This window comes from Arvicanthis niloticus, chromosome 14 (assembly GCF_011762505.2).
Source record: "Arvicanthis niloticus isolate mArvNil1 chromosome 14, mArvNil1.pat.X, whole genome shotgun sequence".
Lineage (NCBI taxonomy): Eukaryota > Metazoa > Chordata > Mammalia > Rodentia > Muridae > Arvicanthis > Arvicanthis niloticus.
This window is the reverse complement of record NC_047671.1, coordinates 40,816,306-40,829,315: the sequence shown is the minus strand read 5'-3', so window position 1 is coordinate 40,829,315 and position 13,010 is coordinate 40,816,306. Positions and strand designations below refer to the sequence as shown.

Here is a 13,010-nt window from a genome sequence, read left to right as displayed (position 1 = left end):
GGGGGCTAATATGCACTTATTACTGATTACATACCATTCATGTCCTTTTGGGTCTGAGTTACCTCAATCAGGATGATATTTTCTAGTTCCATCCATTTGCATGCAAAACTTAACATGGCCTCATTCTTAATAGCTGAGTAGTATTCCATTGTGTAAATGAACCACATTTTCTGTATCCATTCATCTGTCATGGGACATCTGGGTTCTTTCGAGCTTCTGGCTATGCAAACAAGGCCGCTATGAATATAGTGGAACACATGCATGGTGGGGCATCTTTTGGGTATATTCCCAAGAGTGGTATTTCTGGGTCTTCAGGTAGATCTATTTCCAATTTTCTGAGGAACCTCCAGATTGATTTTCAGAGTGGTTGTGCCAGTTTGCAATCCCACCATCAAAGAAGGAGTGTTCCTCTTTCTCCACATCCTTGCCAACATGAATTGTCACCTGCGGTTTTGATCTTAGCCATTCAGATTGGTATAAGGTAGAATCTCAGGGTCGTTTTGATCTGCATTTCTCTGATCACTAAGAAATTTGAACATTTTTTAGGTGCTTCTCAGCCATCTGAGATTTCTCTGTTGTGAATTCTCAGTTTAAATCTATACCCCATTTTTTGATTGGGTTGTTTGGTTTTTGGTGGTTAACTTCTTGAGTTCTTTATATATTTTGGATATTAGCCCTCTATCAGATGTGGGGTTAGTGAAGATTTTTTCCCAATCTGTAGGTTGCCAATTTGTCTTATTGACTGTGTCCTTTGTCTTGTAGAAGCTTCAAGTTTCATGAGGTCCCATTTATCAATTCTTGATCTTAGAGTGTGAGCCATTGGAGTTCTGTTTAGGAAGTTTCTCCCTGTGCCAATGAATTCAAGGCTCTTTCCCACTTTCTCTTTTATTAGATTCGGTGTATCTGGTTTTATGTTGAGGTTCTTGATTCACTTGGACTTGAGCTTTGTGCAAGGTGACAAAAATGGATCTATTTTCATTTTTCTACATACAGTCAGCCAGTTAGACCAGCACCAGCTATTGAAGATGCTTTCTTTTTTTTTTTCATTATATATATATATATATATATATATATATATATATATATATTTTTTTTTATTTTTTTTTTTTTTTTTTTTTTTACTTCTTTGCCAAAGATCAAGTGTCTGTAAGTGTGTGGTTTTATTTCTGGGTCTTCAATTCTATTCCATTGATTCATTGTGTCTGTCTCTGTACCAATATCATGCAGTTTTTTAAAATCACTATTGCTCTGTAGTAGAGTTTGAGGTTAAGGATGGTGATTCCCCCAGAAGATCTTTTATTGTTGAGAATAGTTTTCACTATTCTGGGATGTTTTTTTATTTTTGCCTTTCCAGATTAATTTGATATTGCTCTTTCCATGTCTTTGAAGAATTGTATCGGAATTTTGATGGGGATTGCATTGAATCTGTAGATTGCCTTTGTTAGGATGGCCATTTTTATATGTTAATTCTGCCAATCCATGAGCATGGGAGATCTCTTCATTTTCTAAGATCTTCAATTTCTTTCTTGAGAAACTTGAAGTAATTGTAATACATATCATTCGTTTGGTTAGAGTTATCCCCAAGATATTTTATATTATTTGTGGCTATTGTGAAGGGAGTTGTTTCCTTAATTTCTTTCTTAGACTGTTTATCTTTTATATAAAGGATTTGTTTGAGTTAATTATTTGAGTTAATCTGGCCACTTTGCTGAAGTTGTTTAACAGCTGGAGAAGTTCTCTGGTAGAATGTTTGGGGTGGCTTATGTATACTATCATATCATCCACAAATAATGATACCTTTATTTCTTCTTTGCCAATTTGTATCCCCTTGATCATGTTTTGTTGTCTTATAGTTCTAGCTAGTATGTCTATTACTATATTGAATAGATATGAGGAGAGTGAGCCGCCTTGTCTTGTCCCAGATTTTAGTGGGATTGCTTCAAGTATCTCTCCATTTAATTTGATATTGGCTATTGGTTTGCAGTAAATTGCTTTATTTATGTTTAGGTGTGGGCCTTGAATTCCTGATCTATCCAATACTTTTAACATGAAGGAGTGTTGTATTTTGTCAAATGCTTTTTCTACATCTAAGTAGATGATCATGTGATTTTTTTTCTTTGAGTTTGTTTATATAGTGGATTATGTTAATGGACTTTTGTATATTGAAACAACCTTGCATCCCTGGGATGAAGCCTATTTGATCATGATGAATGATGGTTTTGATGTGTTCTTGGGCTTGATTTGCAAGAATTTTATTGAGTATTTTTGCATCGATATTCATAAGCGAGATTGGTCTAAAGTCCTCTTTGGCTGGGTCCTTGTGTGGTTTAGGTATCAGAGTAATTGTGGCTTCATAGAATAAATTAGGTACTCTTCCTTCTGATTCTATTTCATGGAATAGTTTGAGGAATATTGATATTATGTCTTCTTTGAAGATCTGGTAGAATTCTGCACCAAATCTGTCAGGCCCTAGGATTTTTATGGTTGGGAGGTTTTTAATGACTTCTTCTATTTCCTTATGAGATATGGGCCTGTTTAGATATTTTACCTGCTTCACTTTCAACCAAAAGTTATCAAAAAAGTTAAGGAAGGACACTTTATTCATCAAAGGGAAAATCCCTTTGCAAATTCAAAGAACCAGCTTTTGGTTTTGTTGATTCTTTGTATGGTTCTCTTTGTCTCTATTTGGTTGATTTAGGCCCTGAGTCTGACTATTTCCTGTAGTCTACTCCTCTTGGGTGTGTTTGAGTGTGTTTCTTTTTGTTCTAGAGCTCTCAGGTGTGCTGTTAAGTTGCTAGTGTAAGATCTAGTAAAGATCCAGTTTCTTTACCAGGGCACTTAGTGTTATGAATTTTCCTCTTAGCACTGCTTTCACTGTGTTCCATAAGTTTGGGTATGATGTGTCAACATTTTCATTAAGGTCCAGGAAGTCTTTAATTTCTTTCTCCATTTCTTCCCTGACCAAGTTATCACTGAGTAGAGAGTTATTCAGTTTCCATGGGTATGTGGGCTTTTTGTTGTTTTTGCTGTTATTGAAGACCAGTCTTAGGCCATGTGATCTGATAGGATGCATGGGATTATTTCAATCTTCTTGTATTGGTTGAAGGTTGTTTTGTGACCATAAAGGTGCTAAGAAGAAGGTTTTTTAGGGTAAAAATATTTGGTAGATATCTGTTAAATCCATTTGGTTCATAATCTGTATTAGTTTCACCATGTCTCTGTTTAGTTTCTGTTTTAATTCCATTGGTGAGAGTGGAGTGTTCAAGTCTCCCACTATTTGTTGGGGCCCGAGCTGCCCCACGTTGGGTGCCAAAAATGTTGAGGGCCGCTCTATCCCACGTTGGGGGCCAAAATGTCTCGGACCTCTCTGTCAGTTTTGGAACCTGCACTGCCAAAAGCCTTAGGGGCTAAATTGTCAGAGCCTGCACTGCACCAAGCTGCTAGGTCCACTGGTTGGGGTTCAGCAAGAGAGAGAGTGAGGATGGACACGAAGAATGGAGACCAGACAGAGTGTGATTCAATCCTGTTTATTCTACAGTCTCTCTTCCTAGTCCAAGTCCCAAATCTTGAGTTCCTAGTCCCTAGTTCCTAGTCCCTAGTGCCTCCAAGTTCCAAGTTACTTCTTCTGAGTGCTAAGTGCCCAATACTTAATAATTCTTCTTCTGAGTTCTCTAGTCCAAGTGTCTTCTTCCTCAATGCCTGATTCCTACTCATAATAATTTCTTCTGTCTGCCTCCGCCTTTGATATGTCTCATTTCTAAGCCACACCTTTAGGTCATGCCTTTAAGTCATGCCCTTAGGCCTTGTCTCTAAATCTGATCTCTAAGTCACGCCCTTAAGTCACAAACCTTTAAGTCTCACACACCCAAGGGAAAATCCTGGGTATCTAAAGCAAGATGTTATCAGAGTGTGCTCAGCTGTTGTAGGCTATTGTAAACAAGCCTCTTGTCAGGGTATACGGCCCAAGATGGCTGCAAGGATGATAGCCGCCTTCTGTCGGCTCCCCACAGGTCCCACTTTTTAAATTTTTTTTCAAAAGGGAAGGCTGGGAAAACTTATGGAAACTGTGCCTGTTTTAGGTTGGAACAAATGACCTCAGCCTCCCTTTCCCATCTTTGGATACTCAACAGCCATTGGTTGAGCTCCTGTCTTAGGATGGTGAGGCCTCTCTTCTTTTAGGGGCAAGGGTCTTGAAGTGTTCTCTTACCCGTCATTGACTATCCGGCTTAGCACGTCATTGACTATCCGGCTTAGCACATAAGTTAGGGGATAATTCTTGTTAGTCTTGATAACAGAGGTTTTACAATCCCCTACTTCCAGCCTATAATGACAGACCTGTGTGGGTTTCATTTGAATAGTGTTTATCTGTTGTCGTACAAAAGCCATCAGTTTGTTGAACGGCATGGACCCGAGAGACAAGAGACTTAACAATGCCTGAATAGTTAGTATAACAGCAACACTCTTTTTTTAAGGGCAACACATAACTCCCTCTGTTCGAGGAGTAAAAAGTATAAGCCTCTTCTATTCTGTTTACAAATGTGTTATAGCAGAATCTAAATCTATAGAAATACAGAACTGATCATAGCTTTGATCTTAACAAAACAAGTAAGGAAATCCCTGTTCCTGCTCTAGTCAATCTCAAACCCAAAAAACAACTATAGTAACTGTGGTAGTGGGTTTTCTCCTGGGTCTAAACAATGTTCTCCACTAAATCATAAGTTGGGGAACCAAGAGTCTTAATAGAGCCACCCTGGAGGTACAGGTGGTAATGTCTCCTTCCACATTGAGGACTTCCCAAGTCAGATTTGCTGGTCGATCTGTTCCAGTTTGAAGGCAATTGAGAAGCATCTTCATGTTTCCTGCAAAGAAAGACTATGCTTCTCAGGGGGTTTCTCCTCCCTGGATTTGTTATTGTTGTCTGTTTGTTTAATTAGTCTCTCTGGCAGCCAGCGTGTGGCATCTGCAGTTTGGGAATATATGCAGACAGAACCTCTTCCCCAGATAAGCACTGGATCTGGCCCATTCCAGGTTCCAGTTAATGGGTCTTTCCAGAGGACTGTTGCAGAATTCTCTTTGGTATCAGGATGCCAGAATCTATCTGCATCGGATTTTCCTTCGGAATCCAAAGTTTAAAAATTTAAAATAAAGAGCATGTGATGAAGGATATTTCTGGGGGATCCCTTGGTAGGGTACCATTCCCCCTTTTTAATTTTTCAAATTGACATTTAATTATTCGATGAGCCCTTTCTACCATACCTTGGCCCTGTAGATTGTATGGAGTACCCATTTTATGTAGTATTCCCAATTTTTCACAGAATTGGTGGAAACTGGAGCTTGTATAATCTGGGCCATTGTCAGTCTTTATCTGTTTAGGCACACCCAATACAGCAATTGTAGCAAGCATATGAGTGATCACATGCTTGCTTGTTTCTCCAGATTGTAATGTCCCATAAATGAAACCAATGTATGTATCTACACATACATGTATATATTTTTGATTGCCAAATTCATTATAATGAGTAACATCCATTTTCCAGATACTGTTTGGTATCAGTCCCTTTGGATTTACGCCCAAATGAGGAACTGGTGAAAGTGTAACACATGATTGACATTGTTTAACAATTTGTCTAGCTTGTTCTCTGGTAATTTTAAACATAATTTTTAAAGTTTCAGAATTAAGGTGATGTAACTCATGAGCCTTTATGGCCTGATCCAAGTTAGATGGCAGATGTGATAAAGTCACTGCAGCTACATGAGTAGCTAGATCTGCCTTGGTGTTTCCCTCAGAGAGAGGACCTGGTAGCCCAGTGTGGGCTCTCAGGTATCCTATAAAGAATTTACACTTTCTCCTCAAAATTAATTGTTGGCACTGTAAAAACAAATTGGCTGCTTCTGAGGAATGCTTTATTTGCACAGCAGTTTCTAGCAGAGGGATAGATTGAGCTATATCTGGTGCTATCTGTAATCCTGCAGCCTGTAAAGCTGTTCTAAGATCATCAAAGCACTGGAGTACCTGTTTTCCATCTTTCCCTGATATTAAAATATCATCCATGAAATGAATCCTATAGATTTACTTCCACATGGTTCTAACACCCTCTATGGCAGAAGCTACAAACTTTTGGCACAGGGTAGGGCTGTTAGCCATACCCTGAGGCAAGACCTTCCATTGATATCTCTTCATAGGTTCTCTAAAATTTATAGCAGGAACACTGAAAGCAAAGCGCTTTCTGTCATTAGGATGCAATGGGATAGTAAAAAGCAGTCTTTTAAATCTATAAATATTTTATAATAGCCTAAAGGTATGGCCACCAGTGTGGGCAGCCCGGGTTGTAAGGCTCCCATCCTAACCATGGTTGCATTAACACCTCAGGTCTTGCAACAGTCTCCACTTTCCTGACTTTTTCCTAATGACAAATATTGGAGTATTCCAGGCAGAGTTACTCTCCTCTAAATGTCCTGCTTGTAATTGCTCCTGCACTAGCAATTGAGCAGCTTGTAATTTTTCAGTGGTTAAAGACCACTGATCCACCCAGACAGGCGAGTCCCCCTTCCGAACAATGCCCTAGGGGTGCAGCTGAATCAGTAGCCCCCAGTCCTCTTCTTTCAGTGTTACCATAAACCTCAATAGGATGAGTAATCCCTTCTTCACTTTTTTTTAATCCTTTCCCTGGGGAAAGTTTAGAGTTTACCATTTGAGCCTTGATTACTTTATTAGGGTTGCACATAATCAATCCCAACTGGGATAACAGATCTCTGCCCCAGAGATTAATAGGAGGGCCTGGGATGACATAAAGTTGTATATTCCCTGTATTACCTTTTTTATCTTCCCACGTCAGCACCTTAGAGCTTTGTTGTGGATTTTGACTTTGGCCAATACCCCAAGATTGGTTAAGGTTGGGGACAGAGGCCAGGTGGCAGGCCAATCGCTTTGTTTTAGGATAGTCACATCAGCTCCTGTGTCAACCAAGCCTTGGAATGCCTTTCCATCCAGCCATAGTGTTATCATAGGTTTTTGTTTAACTATAGGCTGTATCCAATATGCATCAGAGGAACCAAAGCCTTGATCCCCTCTCTTAGGATTCTTATATTTGTGATTAGTAGGGTACAATGGAAGAACAGTAGTTGAGCTATCCTTCTAGGATCCTCTACAGGGCTGGATTGGTAGATAAATACTGTTTGAATTTGGTTTTGTCCTGGAATATTTTGGTTTCTCTATCTATGTTGATTGAGAGTTTTGCTGTGTATAGTAGTAGCCTGGGCTGGCATGTGGTTGTATAATGGTAAGCATAACTGCCTTCCAAGTCATCATTTCTTACTAAATCAGCAACTCCATGGCTGCTTTGTCCACAGCCAGTTTGGCCAGTTGTAATCAGTTTTCAAAGGAAAGCAAAATCAAGTAATTGACTGTAAATAGAGTTGTGTTACTCTTAGAGCTGAAGTTTTCAGTGATTCTCATTGTTTTTAAGAGTTTGATTTTTGCCAGGCAGAGGTGTCACACACTTTTAATCTCAGTGCTCAGGAGGCAGAGGCAGACAGAGCTCTGAAATTGAAGCAAGCCTCATCTACAAAGTGAGTTCCAGGATGTCCAGGGCTACACATGGGGGTGGGGCAGGGTGGGTGGGTAATAGATTTTTATTTTACTCTCCAAAAGAGATGGAAGGACCTACATTAGCTTTCAATGACTCGCTATTAGTCTGGGTTTTAATTTTGCTTTTTATTTGTTCTTGTTTAAATAACAAAATACCTGAGAAAGCAACTTAAAGAGAGGAAATACTTATTTAATTCATAAATTTAAATGTGTCAGCTCAAGTTGTTTTAAGTAGGCTTTAGTAGTTTTTGGTAAAGGCTGCTTATGTCATTGCACTAGCGAAGCAGGAAGAGAACAGACAGGAAGGGACAAGGACAAGATCTCAGCTCCCAGAAACCTGCTTTTTCCAGCTACCTCCACCTCACAGTTCCACCCATCTTCCAAAGTTGGGCCACCACCTGGGGTCCAAGCCTTTAACTTATGGGCTTATGCAGGGGCCAGGGACCATGGGGAGACTGCATGTTCTAGCCATAACAGGTTGCCATAACAAAGTGACACAGATGTACTTAAGCATGAAGTTATTTCTTCACACTTCTAGAGTAGAAGACCCAGATCAGGCTGTGGAGCATCAGGCTTCTGAAGCCTCTCTTCTGGGCTAGAAAATGACCATCTCCCACTGGTGTCTTTACCTTATACACATATCTGTCCTCATCTTTGCTTTAAGAGATGCTGGTGTAGGGCCCACTCTTCTGACTACTCTTCCAATACATCTCCAGTTCTCTCCACAGGTGCAGCGACATTTGTGAGTCAAGGCTTAGTGTTCTACTGTGTGAGTTCGAGGGAGATGCTGTTCAGCCCAGAACAGAGCTTGAGTTATAGGACCAGGGAGGAGGAACAAGTGGAACTTGGGACTCCACAGCGTTTCTCTGCACCTGGGAGCCTGCTGTCTACACTGTTGGCATCAGACTTGAGCTTGCTGTTGGGTCAACACATCTGAGACCATCCTTTCATGCTGGGACAGCCACTCACTTTCTGGTGGCAGTGGTAGACAGGAAGCAGGTGGAGAATCCCTCATCTAATTTCAGTCCATGAAGCTACTTTAGCTGGTCTTTTTTATTACTTTCTTCCACAAAATCCATTGTTGCAGTTAATGGTAGCTGAGGTGACAGAGTTGAATTTCTGCCTTTTCCCCGTCTCTCTCAGCAGAGGTGCCAGTGAGCCATGAATTGACTCCAAAGGCAGAAGGATGTAAAACCGAGGAAAAGATATTATATATCCAGTTACCCCAAAGAGCAGCATCCTCAAGATTCTGAATCTCCTTGACTGTAAATGATTTTCTTTCTTCCTGGTTGGGTCAGAGTAGCCACTGATTTGTATGGATGTTAAAGTGGAGAGAGGCTGTTAAAAGCTTGCTTTCCTTAATGGACAAAACTTCCATACCTTGTGTAGACAATAAAAGAGAATGTCCACAGATATTCTCCTCTGGCCAGCAGAGGTGCCAGACATGCACATGGGCATGTACACACATGCAGGCACAGTCATATACACAGTTTTTAAATAAGACATAAACACAGGGATTGTTCCATGTGATCTTGTTGTAAAATGACACCCAGATCCTTTCGCTGCACATCTGAGTCTCCATACAGATTTTTATAAAGAAAGTACGACCCCCCCCCCCCAAACTCTTATACATCTTCATTTTACTAGGACCAAACTTGGGTCCTCTGTGAGAGCAGTCAGTCACTCCTAACAGCTGAGCCGTCTCTTCGGCCTCTACCTTTAATTTGTAATGAACCTTCATGCTTATTTTCTTTTAAGATTTTTATTTTTAATGTTGTATTTGTGGAGGTGTGCTCTTTAGTGCGGTGCCCTTGGAGGCCAAGAGAAGCCATGGTCTAGTGGAGCTTGAGTTTCAGGAAATTGTGAAGCACCTGAAGTGAGTGCTGGGAACCTAACTTAGTTCCTCTGGAAGAGCAGCCAGTGCTGTGAGCTGCTGAGCCATCTCCAGCCCCAGGCTTTACTGTGGGGGTTGCTCCACCTTAAAGTCTCACTGCTGGTGTGCACATCTCCCCACGCACCTTCCTTTGTCATTTTAAAATATTTTTTCCAGTCATAGCTATTCCACCGGTGTGCACTAATGTATCTGGGGTTCTCACAGACATATTCTGGGCTATGTTTTGTTAGTTCAGTGCCTTTGTAGACTAAGGATGTCTTAGTGCTTTCTAGTCTGCTGCACACTGTCACAGTAGCTATGATTGTTTAATAAGCACGTTCCATTATTCCTTCCCCTAGTGTAACATTTTAGGGAACACCACCTTAAAACAGAGCAAAGCAGAGTACACTCTAGTGCTGGGTTTAGAGTTGGGCAGACCAGTTATTTATATATAGTTGTTTCCCACTTATTCCCTCTTAGCTTTGACATGGAACTGAGAGAATAATCTGGCTTCTAACTTCAGGGAAAATATTGCTTCACTACGTCATGCTGGTTAGACTTTTGTATGTTTAATGATGTGTGCCAGTCAGCCAAATATTTTTTATTACAGTCCACAACTGTCATAATTTAGACCATTCCTAAGGGACCAGGCTACACAGGTGATAAGCTTCTTATTCTCTAAGGCTTGAGTATGAGAGAAAGTAAAGAACTGCAGGTTGGTCCCCTTGTGCTTAGGCTTCATGAAGAGGGAGGTACTGTTTCTGAATCAGCCTGCTGACCTAAGAGTTAGCTGGAGATAACTTGGTTGAAAATTTTGACTCTGTTATAAAAATGGAAACCATCAAAACAGTTTTTTTTCTTACAAGAACAACACAGAAGCTGAGAATTGAGTTGATACAGTGAAATTGACCCGGTTAAGTACTAGAATTAATGTCTGTTTACAACAGCTTCCCTCCTACCTCTTCAGTCACGATGCTCATTCCATGCCATGTGACCAAAGCAGAGGGCTCAGCAAGAGTGGCACATTCTTAGCATCCAGCCATTGGTTTTGCTTCTTCACACAAACTTTGGATAAAATACTGAGCAACACTGTGGCTTGTTGTTTCAGCTGGGTACTTATAGTTAAGTTGGTTGGGAATCCACTTAACTAGATCACTGTCAATAGAATACAGGGTTTATCTGCAGCACCCAGAATGGTTGTTCCAAAACATTGAGATGATGAAGTCCATTAAGATGACCAAGTCCTGGCTTTGAAATTGTTGTGTTAACTGTTAGCTTTTGCTGAGTGTACATTGAAGAAGGTGACGATCTTAGCATGTCAAGATTGTAACTGTCAGGGCGGTGCTTGGAGGCAGAGGCTGTGCCCGTGTGAGACATTGATGGCTGGATGAGTTCAATCAGATACCCTGTGTCCAGTGTCTCTGTAATGGTATTTACTAAATTTTAAATTGACTACTGAGAAAGATGAAATATAATCTCCTGTATTATCTCTGTATTGAAAAAAAGATAATTAAATTGTTCTCTTGCTAGCATATATTTTATTAACTTTTGTGGAGTCAACTTAAAGATGTCCTTGTAGAGTTGAAAGCTTTTGCTTAGGTGGAATGTTACTCAGTGGTTTTGTGAGTCCTAGGAATCCCATATTCCTTGACTAGCTGGAGAGTGGGAAATGCAGTGCACACTGCATACAACTAAATGCTTTCCCTTTGTTTCTTTTTCTTCTTTATAGAACATGGAGAAGGTCCTAGTGGAATTCAATCACAAGGAGTTGTTCGATTTCTACAACAAGGTCTGTGTTTAGAAATGTTTTCTAGTATGTAGAGGTTTCCTCATGCTTCCTTGTTTTAATGAATTTTTATTTTGAATGCCTTGTTATAGGGCCAAATTCTTTAAACTCCTGTAAACACCTTATACTTCACAGTAAGAAGAGGCAAAACCAAGATGAAGAGAATCTGAAAACTAATTCAGAGAGACAATGAAAATTAAAGAGATAGGATTTGTGTTTTGTGTAGAACTAAGCGGGGCACTGTGTGCTCTCCATAGCCACTGGCCTATTTCATGTAGACCCCTGACATTCTAAAATGACTGAGCCCAAGGGTAAAAGGAAGCCGCCAGATTTTAGAGATTTATCTTTGAGCATCTTTCATTTTTCTTTTTCTTTCCAATGCATTTCACTAACTGTTAAAGTCTTACCATGTAGTGACAATTTACTAAAATAGCTGAGTGCACTTAAGACAGTAATACTTAAAAGTCTTCTTCCTTCATGAATATAAAAACATTAAATGACAATCCTAAATCCTAACATCTTTGCACATCAAGAAAAGCAGCCTGAGTGTTAACATTATGTTGTGCATGGTTCACTGCACGGAGTTCCTGCTGCCTCTGTTTCCCTTTGGTTTGCACATTTCTAACCACTTTGTGTGCAGTTTATTCCCCTCACTAACTGCTGTCTTTATTTTATCTGTGTAAATAGCTGGAGACCATACAAGCTCAGCTGGATTCCCTCACATGATGTTCTTGAAGACTGGTTTCACCGTCACATTCTGGCCACCTCACTCGCATTGAAGAGAGACTGCCCAAGTATATTTTCTAGAGGACTCAGTGACTTTATTCCTACAGATAATACAGTTTATTGCTTCTTAGACAAATACCAGTGAAGGGAGAACACACTGGGTTTCTAATGTACCTTCTCGCCTCACATGAGCCAAGAGCAGTTATTGAGAAAACTGCTTGAAAGAAGTAAAGAGTGAATGCCATGCTGGTTTTCCTGTCAGATTGCTTTCAGGGATCAATGAAGGTCTGCAGGCAGAAGGTATGATGGATGCCTTAGCATAATATGGAACCTTACCCATTACAGTAATTAATTAGGGAAGCAGCCACAGGCCATCATATGTCTTGGCACGTGTCCTACAACTTTATTTTGCTTAAGTTTTACTGCAGGAAAGAAATCTAACATGGTGCCAGTAATGCTATAAATTAATCCCACTGTGCCTCCTCTTGACTCCCCCTTAATGTTTCTGAGTTTAATGACTTAAAAATCATCTAGGTTTACATATACCTCTGCAAATTAATAACAGTGCATGTCTCAGTGTTTCAGATCATGAATGAAAACTTTACCTGTAATGAGTATGACATGGGAATCTTACATTTTAAATCAGAAAATTTTTTTTGCATTCTCCTTTTATGGATATGTTCATTGGTTTCAGTCAATAAAAAATTTCTACTTTAGAATTACTTAAACTCAAGTGTACAATATTTTTATTTTATAAAATATTTTAAGATGTGACTCGATATAAATACATGAGTTCCTGAGCGAAAAAAAATCATTTGAAAATTGTGTTAATGAAATGTCTTACCTTGTTTTCATGGGAAGGTGGGAGAGGCTCAGACATAGGCTTCTTCACATGAAGGAATGTGGTTTCAGAATGTCCTGTAGTTAAGCAAACAGAACAATTACAGTTGAGCACATTTCTCATGTGAGGGTCCTGGTAACACAGTACTCACTTATCTCCAGCCAGTGCCCACTGTGTACCCTGATGCCCATACTTG

General features: G+C 39.9%; 1 protein-coding gene across 1 annotated transcript in view; it reads left to right on the top strand.

The window, feature by feature from the left end:
- Nucleotides 1–12,701, top strand: part of Commd10 (COMM domain containing 10) — a 129,810-nt gene extending 117,109 nt beyond the window's left edge. Inside the window, exons 6-7 of the mRNA XM_034518541.2 lie at nucleotides 11,191–11,250; nucleotides 11,935–12,701. Of these exons, the coding sequence (XP_034374432.1) occupies nucleotides 11,191–11,250; nucleotides 11,935–11,973 (99 nt within the window). The 3' untranslated portion in view covers nucleotides 11,974–12,701. The remainder of the gene's footprint in view (nucleotides 1–11,190; nucleotides 11,251–11,934) is intronic.
- Nucleotides 12,702–13,010: the final 309 nt, after the last annotated feature.